Source organism: Rattus rattus, chromosome 18 (assembly GCF_011064425.1).
Source record: "Rattus rattus isolate New Zealand chromosome 18, Rrattus_CSIRO_v1, whole genome shotgun sequence".
Lineage (NCBI taxonomy): Eukaryota > Metazoa > Chordata > Mammalia > Rodentia > Muridae > Rattus > Rattus rattus.
Genome location: NC_046171.1, coordinates 12,205,959 through 12,223,261, shown reverse-complemented (window position 1 = coordinate 12,223,261; position 17,303 = coordinate 12,205,959). Strand labels below are relative to the sequence as shown.

Sequence of the window (17,303 nt, the reverse complement as noted above, 5' to 3'; positions counted from 1 at the left end):
TGGAGCTGGATGTTAGTGGTGCGTGTTTGGAACCCCAGCACTCATGCAGTTGAACCTGGATTACTAGTGACACCATCCCTTAAAGAGCCAAGGTAAAGCCAGGTGCTCACGGGTATGACTGCAGCACTTTGGGGACCGAGGCAGGACAGTTCCTGTGTGTTCAAGGCCATTTCTGAGCTATGTAGTGAGTTCCAGACTAGCGTGGGCTATACAGAGTAGAACCCCATCTCAGCAAACCAACCAACAATTCAAATAATGACAGACAACAAAACTCTAACAGGTGAAAGTGTGTTAGAGAATGAATACTGGGGGTGTGACCCAGGGAACACTTGCTAAAAAGATTAATACAGTTTGGAGAAAGTAGGTTGTATTTGTAGAAAACACGGAAGACCCTGAAGTCATCTGAGAAACTTTGAGACAGAGTCTGTGAGGGCTGTGTTTGCCAGGGAGGCTCTGTGGACCGCATTTGCTATTGTGTGCTGCCTTGGACTCTGTTCCCTGGGTGGCAGTGCAGTGTCTTGTTGTACAGTGCTCCTTTGCCCCAACTGTGACACAAGCAGGTTTACATGCAGCTCAGGTGGCCCTCTGGAAGGAGGAGCCGGTAAGCAAGCCTTGGTGCTACCTGAAGGTGTAATTGCAGATGATGGGCACACGATAAGCCTTCGTTAGATTAATTTGAAGGATGTATCAGACACCCTCAGGAGCCTAGGCAAGAATTCGTTCTGGAGTCTGTCCACCACAAAGAGCCTTCTGTAATAATGACACTATCAGTGGAATTACGGTGTGAGGATGTGGGGGAGTCTCCAGCACTCTAGAACCCATTAGAGAGCAGCCACAAGGCCATTACCCAACAGAGCTTTAGGGGCAGTGCTCTAGAAGACCCTGTCTGTCCAGAAGGTGGGGTTAGGAGCCAGGAGATTACTGGGGACCTTAAGTAGTACTTTCCCTGTAACTTTTGAACTTGATGGGATCAGCTGCCCTACTTCTCAAACCTAGCCTCCTTTTGGGAATGAAAATACCTCTTCTATCGTTATCCTACCATTGTATCTCTTCCCTATTTTCTGTTTTGAGAAGAAGTCTCACTATGTTGGCTGTATAGCCCCAGGTGGCTTTAAAATCATCCCCCTGCCTCAGCTTCCTGGATGCTGGGATTAGAGGTATGTGCTGCAATGCCCAGAGTCAGTGAAATGTTTTCTTCTGATTTTAGCTGTCTTTACATTTCATTCTAGAATGGGAAAACAGATTCCATAGAATATAGGAAGTGGTCCCAGGTAGGGTAAACGTAAATCATACATGGGATTTCTTTAAAAAGTACTGACCATCTGGGTTATCTACTTTGTTCCCTGAGGCCATCTCTTCTTTAAGGAGCTTTTGCGTTCTGTGCTTCAAGAGATTTGTTTCATCTAAACTTGAACTTGTTGACTTAAAGTGAGTCTTTTTTTTTTTTTTTCTTTTCTTTTCTTTTTTTCGGAGCTGGGGACCGAACCCAGGGCCTTGCGCTTGCTAGGCAAGCGCTCTACCACTGAGCTAAATCCCCAACCCCTTTAAAGTGAGTCTTAGGCACTGTATTTCTTGGCTTTTGCAGTGAGCCTTTCTTTGATTTGCTTACCTTGAATTTTATTGCTTTTCTTTAATATTGTCAAATTGGTTTATTTATGGTATGTGTGCGTGTGCGTGCCCACGCGTGTGCGCACGTGTGTGTGCATGTGCTATCTATCTTAAAGAAGCAGTAGTTCACAAAAGGCCAAGACATCTCTGTCAATCAGAGAGTTGTGTTCAAAGGCCAATGGAGTGAGTCAATAAGGGTGAGGTGGGTAAATAAATGAGAAGAGAATGGGACAGAGAGACAGACAGACAGACGCCAGGACATCCAGAGAAAGGTAAGTATCAGAAATGACCCACAAGAGTAGGCTGTGCTGAGAGACAGGCAGCAGTAGATGCTGTGGTAGCCAGGAGCAGGAGGGCATGTGCTTGGGATGGAGCAACAGTGATTTTAGTCATCTGGAGAACTCCCAACGCTTGTCTGTGTGAGTGAGTGAGTGAGTGAGTGAGTGAGTGAGTGAGTGAGTGTGTGTGTGTGAGTGTGTGTGTGTGTGTGTGTGTGGGGGGGGCTGTGCATGTTTCTAGTACCATAGGGAAATGAAGGAATTAGGGGTGAGCTTAGAACAAAGGAGAGTTGCCTCACTGTTTGGGATGGGTATAGTAAGGTTTATCACGTTACCATGTAGAGCTGTCTGTCTCTTGTTAGTTCACGCAGGTTTAGTGTGGTCCTTGTAGATTCTGTCATTTTGCTCTCTAAATATCCAGCTTGCTGCTGTTTCATATTCTCTATCCTGCTGCTGAGATATGAGCAGTTACAGAGTGAGTTAGTGATGCCTTATGACAGGTCACCAGGTAGTAGAGTGACTCACTAAGAGTCAGGCTTTGATTCTGACTGCGTATATCTCATTTCAGCAATGCCTCAGGCTCTTCAGATCATAGCTTTGACTTCTGTTCCTCAGGTTCCTGGTTATGATTTTTATATACTTGCTGCGTGGTGTCTTTCCTGCTCTGTTTGCTTCCTTTATAAGGCCTGTGCATTGTAGGAGAGCTCTGTGGGAGGAACCTACACATCACTGATCAGCCGTTTCAAATCCACCAGCAGGGATTCCCCCAAGCACCTTAAGCTCAAGTCTGTTTCTCTTAGTGTAACCCAGCCAGTCTGTTGTCGTGCAGCCTGGGTCACACAGTGACTTCCAGTTGTCATTTTAGTCCCCCAGCCTCGGTGGCCCTCATCTTTAGCAGCCAGTCTCAAAAGGCCAGTCCCACATCCCATTCCATGCCACCCTACACAACTGTGTGAAGTACAACACAAAGGACTCAGTTTTCCCAGTTCACTGTCTCCCTCCTCACGAACCCCAGATATTTGGGTTTCAGTTTTAGCGCTAACCTCCAGGTGGCAGTTCTGTGTCCCACTGTGCCCGGGTTGGTTTAGACACAAATGTACACATATGTAAATTGATGTTTTTAATTAAAGGTGGCTCGAGTTTTTATGAATGCTGTACTGTGTAAGTTTTTAACTCCTTGCCAAAAGTTTGAGGGGTCTTAAATACAGATTTTCTTTTTTGAAGTGTTAAGAAACCTTGGCAGAGGTGGAAATGGCCAGAGGAGACTCACAGTTTCTTGCGTTCTGGCAGTTTTAACTTTGAGAACCAATTTATTTTGGACTAAATCTGCAAAAATAATTTGTGTACTATAGCCAGAAATTCCTTTAGACGATTTCTTTCCAGTCTTGTCACTTGTCTGGAATGCTAAGTATTATCAGCAGTTTAACGGTCTCCTCAGCTTTAAAACAGAGAGGGCTAGGTGTGATTTTACTTCTGTTGCTCTTTTAAAAGCATAATGGAAGGAAGGAGAACATGTAGTTGTAGGTTTGAAAAATCCAGGTTGAAAAAAAAAAAAAGGTTGGGGATTTAGCTCAGTGGTAGAGCGCTTGCCTAGGAAGCGCAAGGCCCTGGGTTCGGTCCCCAGTTCGGGGGGGGGGGGAGAAAAATCCAGGTTGTTTCTACTTTTTTCTCATATTTCTTTGTGTTAAATCTTAGAGAGAAAACCCATTGTGAGTGAGTTCTCCAGTGCTAAAAACAACAGAAAAGAGTTGTGTTTAATGATCTTTTGAAAACTAACTCACTTCTTCTGGCCTCTGCTTAGTTATGACTTAATGGAAAGAGCTGACTTTTTGTAGACCAGTTGCTGTGTTCTATAGCCTCTGTGTCTGCCTCCTCTCCAGCGCAGAGAGGGCTTCTGTGACTAAATGTGCTAGCACTTGTACAGCATAGATCTTGCCCTGTCTGTGTGTCTGTCTGTCTCTGTGTATCTGTCTGTCTCTGTGTGTGTTTGTCTGTCTATTTTAAGTGACAATAGCACAATCTAGCTGGCTGTGACTTTGTAAAAAACTGCTCTTTAGCTTTTCTTTCCCACTGAGCCTTGATCCAGCTACAGTCAGCTTTGCACTTGTCCTTCCCCGGAGCTAGCTTGACCCTGTTCACCGTCCATCACCCCCTGACCCTGACTGAGGGCCTTGGGCACAGTTGATGAGTGTGCCTTCACCTTCAGACTCCCTTTACTCTGGGGCCAGGCAGAAAGCATAGAGCTGTGAGGGGAAGAGAATCTCATGAAGGTCATTTGTATAAACGTACAAAACATGTAAATTACATGTTAAATGCATATATGTTAGTAATAATTGTCCCAATTTTAGATGTAGAATAAAATCTGGTCTTAAAAATTAAAGAAAATTGTTAAAGTAAAAATAAGCATTTAAAACTGGTCCTTCTTGGGTCAGGAAGTATTGATGTTCCTGAGTCAGGGTTAGACTTTGCCTGTGGGTTTGGACAAAGAAGGGAAATCATAGCCAGAAGTGTTTTACCACTGTTTATCTCTCCTTTTTGTTTCAGGCACTCTGGCAACATGCTAATTGCATGTATGTAGATTTCTGATATGACAGGGAGAACTTGGCCTTCCCTCTGAGGAATCCTTGACATTACCTGGAGTCATATTTCACATCTACTTTTAAAGTGGCTACTTTAAATGTACTATCTGTATGTATTAGCGCTCTCTCTCTCTCTCTCTGTCTCTGTCTCTGTCTCTGTCTCTGTCTCAGATTTATTTACTTCATGTATGTGGATACACTATTGCTGTCTTCAGACACACCAGAAGAGGGCATTGGATCCCCATTATAGATGGTTGTGAGCCACCATGTGGTTGCTGGGAATTGAACTCAGGACCTCTGGAAGAGCAGTCAGTGCTCTTAACTGCTGAGTCATCTCTCCAGCTCCAGACCTGGTCTCTTGAGTATCATTTCTGTGGACTGCTTACCACACATCTGCAGCATTTCCTGGTTTGTAATTTTCAGTGGGAAAGAACTAGAAGCTAATGTTTGTTGACGTCTACATGCTGTAGTATGTAATTTGATGTAAGTAAGAAGTAAAACAGCCTTTAGTCATTCCTTGTAAAGAAAGCAATCTTGGCCAGGCATACTGACACACTCCTTTAATCCCAGCACTTAGGAACAGAAGCTGGTAGATTCAAAGCTGGCCTGAATGGCATAAGGGGCTCCTTAGTGAGACCCTGTCACAAAGGGAATGGGGCTGGAGGGAAGGGGCAGGAGAAGGGGGAGGAGGAGGGGGGGGGAGGAGGAGGAGGTGGTGGTGGTGGTGAAGAAGATTCTCTTACAAAGTAACTTTTCAGTTGTTGCCTTTAAAAAGTTATTTTTGTTTTATGTGTTTGGGGGCTTTGTTTTTGTGTATATCTGTGCACCACCCTTGTGCCTGGTGCCTTTAAAGACCAGATTCCCTGTCATATTCCCTGGGACTGTGGTCACAGATGGTTGTGGGCCACCATGTGGATGCTGGGAACTGATCTGCGTCCTCTGGAAGAGCATCTCATACTCTTAACCACCCAGTTGTCTCTCTAGCTCCAAGATGCTGCCTTTTACTTATGTATGTATGTATGTATGTATGTATGTATGTATGTATGTATGTATTTATGTAGTTATTTTTGAGGCAGTTTCATATAGGCCATGCTGGTCTCACACAAGCTCTGCAGTTGAAGGTGACCATGAACTGATTTTCCTGCCTCTGTCTCCCAGGTGTTGGGTTTCAGGAATCTACCACTACTCCGGGCTGTCTTTAATTTAGTCAGGCTTTAGTCAGATTCAGGATATGCAGGATGTTCTGTAAATGTCAACAGCTTCCGTCTATCAGATCTTCTTTGTGGACTGCTTCCCTGATAAGTATGCTAGGTTTCTTCTCTTTTAATCATCTCAGTGTCCTTATACAGTCCATACTGTTGCCAACTCCATTTGTGAATGAGGAAACTCTTGAGGAAAGAGTTGAGTGACCAGTCCCTGGGCACAGATTTGATCCAAGTAGTTACTAGGTTTAAAACTAGACATGGAGGTTTTATTTTTTAAATCTTCATGGAAGATCTTAAGATAGCAGTTAAATTAAATGCTTTAAAATAGCAGTGTATTTCTTTTGCAGAGGTAAAAAAGAATTATAACAGTGGAGGTTATAGGTGAAAGGAAAAGATAAAATCCTGCTGTGACTTAGAAAGTAGGGTTTGAATGTTTCTGTAGTCTCGAGAAAGTGCCTGTCCCCTCACTGACTGGCTGATGGCACCTGCCAACCAGGGACTGGCCTCAGAGCCCTCTTGGTCTCCAGGGCTCTCAGTGGCCTGGATTCAGAGTGGGTTCTCTTTGATGCAGCGTGACAGGTGAGATACATTCATAGGGTCCCATTGCATCACTTCTAAAATTTGATTGGTGCATCTTTTATGGGTAGATGATTGGAGAGGGTGGGGCTTCTGAGTCCTGGAAATAAATTGTTCTCTCTAACCTTGGTTTGTCACAACATCCATCTAACCTTTGGGCCCTGGTGAAGTAACTTCTACAACTAGGATATAAATACTTTTTCCCTCTTATTGGTCTTTAAACTAGGCTTTATTAATTCTTGTTTATAAGAGAAGAATTTATAAAGGTAAGTGATTTGCCCTAACAACTTATGGCAGATCTTGAACCCCAGTCTCTTGATGCTATCTTATTTATTAAAACACTATTACTACATTTAGTATGTTTTTGTGTGTCTGCGTGTGTGTGCACACTATCATACACATATGGGCATGCCATAGTGTGCATGTGAAAGTCAGCGGATAACATATGGGAGTTGGTTCTTTTCTTCTACATGGGTTGTCAGGCTGTACTATCTCACCAACTCTTACTTGTTATTACTATTGTTTTAAATTAAAAAAAATGTCAGACTTGAGCCTTGCTGAGTAACTCAGGCTGGACCAGAAATCTATGTAGCTTAACTTGGCCATCTTCATGCGTCATGGTGAAGCATTCTGCACTTGACTGGGTCTGAGGCCCAGAGGAGGCTGTTTTGGCACACCACATGTTATTGCTTTGTCCTATGTAACAGTATCAATTATTAGGGGAATATCCTAGTCACTTTTCTTTTGCTGCACGATGACCAAGGCAGTTTATAAAAGGAAGCACTTAGTTGGGGGCTTGCTCGCCTGTTTCACATGGTGAATCCTTCATGGTAAGAAGCATGGTGGCTGGCAGGCATAGAGGGAAGGAGGGACAGGAGGGGGGAAGGAGGGAGAGGAGGGGGAAGGAGGGAAGAGGGTACGGAGAGAAGGGAAGAGAGAGGCTGGCTTTGGCTTGGGCTTCACACCTTCTCCAACAGGAGCACACCTCCAGATCCTTCTCAAAACAGTTCCACCAACTAGAGACCAAGCATTGAAATGCATGAGTCAGTGGTGGCCATTCCCACTTAGACAACTGCAGTGACTTAACGTTTTATGAGGATGCCTTATACAGATTCCTTACAATGCACCTTCCCTTTTATTGCAGAAGTAGTAATAGCATGCTAGGCAAGGACGGATGGATGGATGGATGGATGGATGGATGGATGGAGAGTGGCTGATCTTCAAGGGGCCCAGATTTGACTCCCAGCACTCAGGTAGTGTCTTAGGACTATACTTAACTCCAGTTCCAGGGGATCCAACACCCTCTTTTGGCCTCCACAGGCATTTGCACAGGCATGCATGTTGACAATCACCCATATACATAAAACTTTTAAAGAGATGCGGGTATGTTCCGAACGATGCAGGAACTGGTAGGAATGACTGGAAGGAATGAATTGGAAAGTTTCTTGTACTGAGCTGCTGGGAGAAGAAATCTTTTTTTTTTTTTTTTTTGGAGCTGGGGACCAAACCCAGGGCCTTGCGCTTGCCAGGCAAGTGCTCTACCACTGAGCTAAATCCCCAACCCTGGGAGAAGAAATCTTTATGGCAGTGTTTCTCAACCTGTGGCTCAAGATCCCTGTAGGACGAGATCCTTAGGGGGTTGAATGACCAGGGTCACTCAAGGCTATCTGCATATCAGATATTTACATTATGATTCATAACAGTAGCAAAATTACAGTTAGGAAGTAGCAACAAAAATAATTTTATGGTTGGGATGGTTACCACAGTGTGAGGAACTGTATTAAAGGGTTGCAGCATGAGGAAGGTGGAGAATTGCTGCTTTGTGGCATTCTCAGACACTGAGCACAGTAGAGTCAGAACAGTGCTTCTGAGTGATACTTTGAGCTTAGATTATGGCACTGAAGTAGCAGTAAGGGGATTCCCATTCCCAGGTCCTCATACCTGGGCTTATGCTCTGTGGTGCTTCACTCTGTCCTTTGTAGCAGCCCCAGGCAGATCTTTAGGAGATGCAGATTGGTTAGAACATGACTTCTTAAACCGTGTTGCCACCTCCATGTGGGCTACAGTGCAGGGTTTCCGAATGTACAAGGACAGTTTGTTTTAGAGCAAACATGCTTCCTAGCAGCACCCACCTGCCCTGCATGCATCTTGTGATTTCCCCGTGGTCTTGGCTAAACTGGAAAAAGTTTGGACTTTTTGTTGGCAGAGAGATTTCAAGACAGCCTTCTATTGCCTCTGTCCTGTGGGCATTACTGATCACTCATGCAGATAGATGTCTGAGAACTAAGGCGTGTGCTGAAAGGCAAACCTGATATTAAAAGGTATAAAGGGAGTGGTTGCCCTCAGGGCAGGATGCCACCCAGCTAATCCTACAGCTGTGAAAGGAAAAGTGTGAGGGATTTCCTCTACCTAAGACGCAACTACAGAGGAACACTTATGCAAATGTAATTCCCGGAGGGACCAGGTTCCATCTAAAGTAAATTGTCAAACTTGTCAGTCTCAGGCAGTGGGTCTGGCCTTAGAGCCATGAAGGATAGAGGAGTAAAGGGGTTGTGGAATCTTCCATGGTTAAGGAGAGCTGTATAGGCCAGGCATGTGGCAGTGGAGTGCCTGCATGGAAGCCCTGAGAGGCCATTTTGTGAAGATGTGGCGGTCACGCCAGGATGGTGATAGGGACCACAGCATATTAGAGGTGCGAGAGCCATGGAATGCAAGCCAGGGAAGACTGAGTACAGGGTGCGGACGCCCCAGACAGAGAAGTGTGTGTTAGCAAAGCTGGGAGGAAAGAGCTAGCCAAGTAAGGAAGCCTTTCACACTGGACACGGCCACAGGACTTGGAGTTTGCCCTGATGGGAACTGGCCAGCATGTGCTAGAGGTGTTCTGTCTACTCAACGGCTTAGGACAGGCATTATAAATCTGTAAAGGATTATGCTTCAATATTAAGTGAATTGGAAGATTTTCAACATTTTTGTTTTGTTATTGAGAGAGACATGTGTCTTTCAGATACTTTTATCATGTGATGGAAAATTTCAGAAATAATTTCTAAAGAGCTGCTTTCTAGTTTCCTTTTCAACGTGTTGCCTTTTCTGTTCTTCCCACAGGTTTGGTTGTAAATGCATCACCCAGAGGCAGCCCAGAATGAAGAAAGCAAACAGGAGTGCTGGCTCAGTGCCTAAGGTGTCTGGGATAAGCAAACCGCAAACGGTAGAAAAGAGCAAGTCTGAAAACAGCTCTTCAGCACCCACAGGAGGCAAACCCGTAAAGCCTGGGGCAGCAGCAGCCTTGTCAAAGGTATTCACATAGCAGTGTTTGAGTGCATGTATTTTAGTGTTGAATTTATTAAATGAGTGTTATTAGGGTTCACTCTCTGCTGGTCTAGGAGCACAGTCTTTGAAGAGACCTTTCAGCAGGGTGACCTTGATTGGCGTTTTGGTCTATCTTTATGAATGAAACTAAGAGTACGCTCTGCATGAAGAAAATAACCAAGTGCCTGCTTTCTGCAGAGTGTTGTGTACAGATGAGCCGAGGAAGAGGCTGCCGTCACGGAGTTTGAGGAGCAGATGGCGGCCAAGAGATGCATGCGGGGTACATGAACCACCTGTGTGACATGTCAGATGCCCGGGGACAGTAAGCAGTATGGGTGCACACTGCTCCTAGCAGGAAGGTTTCGTGAAACGAGCAGATGAGCCGTGTGTTAAGGATGACTGACTCACATTCCTGTGACTGTCACATTCCTGTGACTGTCACATTCCTGTGACTCGTTGGCACTGTGACTCGTTGGCAGTAGTGTTTGTCCTGTGACACACACTTGAATTTCTTTCTTTTTTTGTTTTTCTGGGACAGGGTTTCTCTATATAGCCCTGTAGTTTCTGCCTGTGCTCTCTGTAGATCAGCTGGCCTTGAGCTGAGAAGTCTGCTTGCCTCTGCTTTCTGAGTGCTGGGGTTAAGGTGTGTACTCAGGGGCTGGGGAAATGGCTCCGTGATGAAGAGCACTGACTGCTCTTTCAGAGGACCAGAGGTCAATGCCTAGCACCCACGTGGTGGCTCATAACCGTGTATAACCCTAGTCCAGGAATTAAGACATCCTCTTCTGGCTTTTGTGTGTAGCAGGCACATAAGTGATACACATATTTGTATACACACAATATGCTCATAAATAGAAAGTGTGTGCCACAATGCCTAGCTTACGGCGTGAATTTCTGTTCTTTTCAACAGCTGATCCAGTATTAGTCATAGTTAACACTGGGGTTTTAATTCAGTAAGAGCATGGTTAATTTTCTTTAGAGACTGTATTCTTTTTTAGTATAGAATTGTAATTAGACCAGAGTCTTTGGGGTCCGAGAGATGAGAACATGGCTTCAGAAGGTTTTGGCCATAATTAAGAGAAAGATTAATTAAGAGAAAGATTACAAGTGGACACAGCACAGACCAAGGACTTAGTACATGCAGGCGGTAGCAGAGTTTGTTGTTGTTAAGTTTGAATCTTTTTAGCCCAGGATTGATTTGATTTTGGGAACATAGCAGTTTCCCGGGGTGTTCTCACCCTTGATGTGTTCTATATTGGTTTGGGCCATTCAGAAAATCAGATTGCTGTCTGCCTGTCTTGTCTGTCTGTGTCTCGTCTGCCTGCCTGCCTGTCGGTCTGCCTTGCGTATGAGCATGCATGTGTGTACCTTCATGCCACACTGTGGGAGTGAGAGAGGCCTGAACGCAAGGTTGTCAGCCGTGGTGTTGAGCATCTTTGCCTGCTGAGCAGTTGTCCTCCACTTTTCAGAATGTGCTGCTGTTGTTGTTAGGGTTGCTATTTTGTTTTAAGACAGGGTCTTGCAGGCCTCAGGCTCCCCGCGGTCTTCCTCTCTCAGCTCCCCAAGTGCACAGCACCACACGCAGCTCTTGGTTAGCGCTGGACGCCCTTCATAGAGATCCACACAGTCTTCCAGCCCTTTCAGTTTAAAATCTGTTGATTTCCTTGCCTGCTCCTTGGCTTTAGTGTTGAGATATTTGGGGTAGAAACTGGAGCTGGTCTGCTGGTCTGACAAGGAGAAATAAAGTGTGGCCTGAACTCCCCAACAACCCTTTTCTTCCCAGGCAGAAGATTACAGATTACATTTATTTTATTTATTTTAAAAGTACTTCAGAATAATAGCTTATGAGAGACTTCCATGCATGTTCTGAAAGGTCTAGCAGGACATGCTGTTTTTATTTCAAGGTTATTAAAACTGGACCCGTGCTGATTCAGTGGGTGTGTGTATGGGGTGGGGGGCTCATGTTTTCCTTCCTATATCCTTGATGAGTGGCTTGTTGTCATCCTGTGGCCTGGAGGATGGTGCCAGGAATGACCTTTGCCCTACTTCCGCTATCTGAATCAACACCCTGACATGTTTTCCTTGGTGGCAGTGCTGTGACTCTTTCATGTAAGATGACATGTTCTGACCTAACTGGTTACTTAGTTGCTGGGGCTGTCTTCAGAGTACCTGTGTGACAGGTGACCTGTTATTTATGTGACTGGAAGAACAGGTTGAAGTGTTGGTGTTGGATGTGTACCCGGCTTGCCTTCTATAGGCTCCGTGTCAGATTTACTCTGGTGTGTACACCGAGTAGGCACGGCACATCTGAGGTGTGCGTCTGGAGTTGCCGGCAGTTTGGGCTTGAACAGTGAGTACTGTCCGTGGTGAAGCAAAGCCGTTCCCCTGCCTGCTCGTGCCAGCACACGGCAGCTCGTGCCAGCGCACGGCAGCTGTTCCCACTTCAGGCTTTGTTACATCAGCAGGTGTGTTAAAGTGTATGTGCGTGTGGTGAGGACGGTGTAGGCAGACTTGGAGTAAGGAGGAGCAGCTGTCACACTCTTGGGAACACTTTGCCTGAACTGGATCAGTTACTGTCACTAAGAAGAAAGCTATTGTTGATTTGAAATTGAAGAAGAGACAGGAAAGAAAAAGTGAAAATAAGCCAAAAATAAAAATAAAAAAATAAAAAAGGAAACCATTAAAGGGCTTTTGAAGCTTGGAGTTCAACTCAGTGGTTGAATGCTCACCAGCATGTGTTATGCCTAAGGTACCATCTCTCGCCCTACTAACAGAAGAGGTGGGGACCTCTCTGACTTGTTATATTTTGGTTTTCAGCGTCACTGTAACTCACTGTTTCTCTGTCACAAACCTCCCATGATTTTCACTCCTGTAACACTAATGGAGCATTGACGGGTGGCAGGACAAGTGAGGTGTTTGGTTTGTGATTATTTAGACTTCGTGTGTACGTACGTCCCCTTCACATTCGTCATTGATCACAACTCCCATGACCCCTTTCTCACGGCGTCAGGGGTAAAAGCATGTGAACGTTTTTAGCGTCTCCCTTCAAATGCCAGCTGTAGTTACAGTTTGAGGAGGATGTCTGTGACACAGAGCTCCAGTCACATAGGAGATGTGGTGGGGCAAAGTGCAGTTACAGCTCTCCTCAGTGGGATGGAGGGAGGCCGTCCTCACACTTGTCTGTGCGGAGGTGGGCTCAGTGCTGCCTCCTTCCAGTTAATCAGTCCCTGGCAAGGCACCAGGGCTCCCGTTATACTGGGCAGCGTTGTTTTGTTGTTGCTTTGTAAAAATTGATGTATGGGAACCAATAAGATTCAGTTAATAACTGATAGCACTCTGTAATTATTTCTGATCATACTTTTCTATGATTATTTTAGTACAAAAGTTAGTTAACAGGGTTATAGGTTAGTAATAGACTGCTTGTATAGGTATGGAAAAGGCCCTGGGTGGACGCTTAATGCAACACACACACGCACACACACATACACACACACACACACACGCGCGCGCGCATATGCATACATATGCACTCAAACAGGCATATACAGGAATACACACATGGGCAGGACAGGGGAGAGAGAAAAAGTTAACAGTGTGACAGTTCATTTCTGAAACATAAAATTTGGAAAGTGATTTTAAAATTTGAGCATATTGCAGACTGGAAAATTTAGACTTGACAGATGAGATGTACGTAGTACTATATAGGATTTTATTCTGGGTCTGCAGTCTTTTTGCCAAATTAATTGAATCTGGCATTTGTTGTTAAAGATGCATTCATAACGTGTTTCTCTATAGCTTTGGGATGTTGTTGATAGGGAATGTCTGTGAGAATATACTCTATTTACAGAAACTAGAAGCAATGGGAAAGCAGCAGTGAGTGTGCAGTAGTTTACAAGGAAAGCTGGGAAGCACAGACAGCCGTCTGGGGTCGTTACATGGTTGTGTGGCTGCACTGGGAGATGCCCTTGAAGCATCATTGTGCAGTGAGTGGAGCCACCACCCAGGTCAGGAAACGACATTCCTGCTTCTCAGAAGCTTCTCTGCTGTCTCTTCCACAGTGACTACTGCCCTAGATTTCAGCGCCAGACATTTTCTCGTTTTGGTTTTATATGAATGGAACTGTAAGTGTCGTTACTGTGTATGTCGGGGGTTTTACCTGTACTGTTGGAAACAGCAGAAGTTACTTGGTGTTGGTCAGGAATCCATGTGATTACTAGACCTTAGCTCACTCATCTGGCACATTGTCGAGTGACTTTCAGACTTAAGCCATGCTGCTAGGAGCATTCTTTATTATGTTGTTATTATTAATTAATTTATTTACTAACTACATCTCCAGGGCAGTTTCCCCTCCCTCCTCTCCTCCCACCTTAACCCTCTCCCCTCTCGCCCCCTCCCTCCATCCCCTCCTCCTCCACTTCTCTTCAGAAAGCAGGAGGCCTCCCATGGATGTCAATGCTCCCTGGCATATGAAGTTGCATTAAGACTTGGCGCACTCAGGGGTTGGGGATTTAGCTCAGTGGTAGAGGCCCTGGGTTCCGTCCCCAGCTCCGAAAAAAAAAGAAAAAAAAAAAAAAGACTTGGCGCACTCTCTCCTATTGAGACAAAACAGCACGATGGGAGGAAAGGGGTCCCTCTGTTAGAAGTCCCACTAAACTACACAACTATAACATATACACAGTGGACCTTGGTCAGTCCCCTGCCGGCTCCCAGGTTGGCTGTTCAGTCTCTGTGAGACCCTATGGGTCCAGGTTAGTTGATTGTAGGTTCTCTTGTGTTAGTTTGGTTTTTTTTTTTTTTTTTTTTTTTTTTTTCGAGCTGGGGACCAACTCAGGGCCTTGCGCTTGCATAGGCAAGCGCCTACCACTGAGCTAAATCCCCAACCCTCTTGTGTTAGTTTTCATGTATCCTTGACCTCTCTGGCTGCTGTGATTCCTCCCCGTCTTCCTCAGGATTCCCAAGCTCTGCCTAATGTTTGGCTGCAGGTCTCTATCTGTTTCCATCAGTTGCTGGGTAAAGCCTCTCTGACGATGGTTATGCCAGGCTGTCAGGAGCCTTCTTAAGGAGATCCTTACTCCCTTTGTGTCTCATTTCTGTTAGCCCTGTGACCAGAGTATGATCCGTCTGCTGGGTTTTAATAGACTGGTTACATTGTCTCACAGGCGGGTACCAGTTGGCCTCTGGGGTGCTTTAGTCCTACATTGTTCTCCTTTACTTTAAAGACTTCTGCAATAGGTATACTTTACATCTGTAATGAATGACATGGTGCCCGTTCAGTGTGCTTTGTTCCTTGGTTTACAGATGGTCTTTCTATGTTACGGACGCTTTAAAATCTTGCTCTCAAAGGCTTACACCATCATCCCTGACTCTACGCTTTTTTTTTTTCTAATTTATTTTACTTTGTGTGTGATTGCTTTGCCTGCATGTATTGTGTACCACATGCTTTCCTGGTGCCCAAAGAAGCTGTGAACCTCCATGTGGGTGCTGGGAATTGAACACAAGTCAACGAGTGCTCTTAACTACTGGACCGACTCTCAAGCCCTCCACAGTGTACTCTTTAAGAATCATCACATATTAATGTTTGGTTTCGACATTTCCTCCTGTATGCATGTGCACATACATACATACATACACATATACATTCACACACACACACATACACTTTCTTAAACTATTTAACTGTAAACAGTAGTGGTCCTTTACTACTGGATATTTGTATTTTCTAGAAAACACCAACATTCTCTTGAATAGCCATAGTATGATTGCAAAACTGGGCATTATATACTATTCTGTTGGCAACTGGTGGATAGGCTCATTAGGTTTACTAATGGCAATAATGTTCAGTACCACGATGAGAATATCTTCTTTTAAAAATTTGCTTTTATTTTGTGTGTAAAGTATGTTAAAAGCAAGTGTTCTTATCTGCCGCTGTCTCCAGCCCTACACTTAACATTTGGAAACATTTTCTGCCTTAGTTATTGCTGTGATGAAACACCATGAGCAAATCAAGTTGGGGAGGAAAGGGTTGATTTAGCTTACACTTTTCCATCATAGTCCATTCCTGAGGAAGTCAGGACAGGACTCACACAGGGCAGGAACCTGCAGCCAGGAGCTGATGCAGAGGCCGTGGAGGGGTGCTCTTTACTGGCTTGCTCAGCTTGCTTTCTTATAGAACCACCCACAGTGGGTTGGGCCCTCCCACATCCATCACTAGTTAAGAAGATGCCCTGCAGGTTTACCTATAGCCCAGTTTTTATGGAGGCATTTTCTCAGCTGACGCTCCCTCCTCTCATAGGACTAGCTTGTGTGAAGTTGACAGAAACTTATTCGCACATTTTCCTTTTTTATACAAAGGGCATGGCATAATATATTCTTTTGTGCTTTGCTTATTTTTACTTAATGTATTTTAGAAATTTCTATATTGATTTTAGTGTGTGTGTGTGTGTGTGTGTGTGTGTGTGTGTGTGTGTGTGTAGGTCAGACAACAGCTGTGGGAGTCAGTCTTTCTACCACAGTTGCAGAGGTTGGCTTCAGGGCTTCAGGGGTGGCGGCGAGTGAGCCCTCTCGCTAGCCCTCCACACTGCTATATGGAGTTCTTCTTTGTAGCTGCCTAACTGTGTGTACACCAGTACCCTCCACACCATCCTTCCCAAATGAGTGCGTTACCTATCACACTCTTTCTGGTTTTGTCAGCCTGGTAGGTAGCAAGTATTTTACCATCTGGTTTCTTTCCTTTCTCTTCCTTTTTAAAAATTTATTTGTTTTGACTAAGAAAAGGATTTTAAAACTTTTTATAAACTAAAGTTTTAAGATTCTTTCTTTTTCTTTTTCTTTTTTTTTTTCCGGAGCTGGGGACCAAACCCAGGGCCTTGCGCTTGCTATGCAAGCGCTCTACCACTGAGCCAAATCCCCAACTCCAAGTTTTAAGATTTTTATGTACTTAAGTTGATCAAGTCTTTGTTTTATAATTTCAGAATTTTTGGTTGTACTTAGAAGCACATACTTTATTTTTGATATGGTATTAAACACTTTAAACTCGTCTTTTCTCTACTTTCTGAATACATGGTTGACCTATCATGATTTCCTATAAAACCTATGTTTTCTGCATTAATTTTAAGCTACAACTATCTTTCTAAATAGTTTCTTTATAATATTTTTGGATTATCATTAATTTTGTTGTTTTGTTATAGGATTTTCCTGTGTAGCCCTGACTGTCCTAGAACTCACTCTGTAGACCAGGCTGGCCTTGAGCTTAGAGATCCACCTGCCTCTGCCTCCTGAGTGCTGGGATTAAAAGTGTGCTCCACCACTCCTGGCTTATTATTACTATTATTGGGGTGCTGGAGCACAGCCCAGGACCTCATACCTGCTAGATAAGCGCTGTCCTGCTGAGCTGCACCCTCGCTTTTGGATTCTTATTCTCGCTTACTGATATTTTTCTTGTGTGACTACTGTGTGATCAGAGCTGCACGTTATGAGTTTGTGGTTTGGTATCCCAATGTATATTTGACTTTGTCGTGACCCAAAAGCTAGAATTAATCTCCCTTTCACATGAGTTAAAGAAAGAATACTTAACATGAGGGAAAAATTAGTTTGAAAATATGATTTGAAAATAGAGAATATTGCATTTATATAACTGTTAATCATAGAAGATTGACAGTTTAGGGAACTTGAGATTTAAAGGTATTTTGTACCAGAGTTGATGGCTACTTTTCACCAGCTGAGACAAGTCTTAAAGAATGCACATTTTATGG

General features: G+C 44.3%; 1 protein-coding gene across 1 annotated transcript in view; it reads left to right on the top strand.

Moving 5' to 3' along the window:
• The window catches only part of Specc1l (sperm antigen with calponin homology and coiled-coil domains 1 like), a 107,316-nt gene that overhangs the window by 9,231 nt on the left and 80,782 nt on the right, over positions 1 to 17,303 (top strand). Inside the window, exon 2 of the mRNA XM_032889276.1 lies at positions 9,349 to 9,538. Coding sequence (XP_032745167.1) covers positions 9,386 to 9,538 — 153 coding nt within the window. The 5' untranslated portion in view covers positions 9,349 to 9,385. The remainder of the gene's footprint in view (positions 1 to 9,348; positions 9,539 to 17,303) is intronic.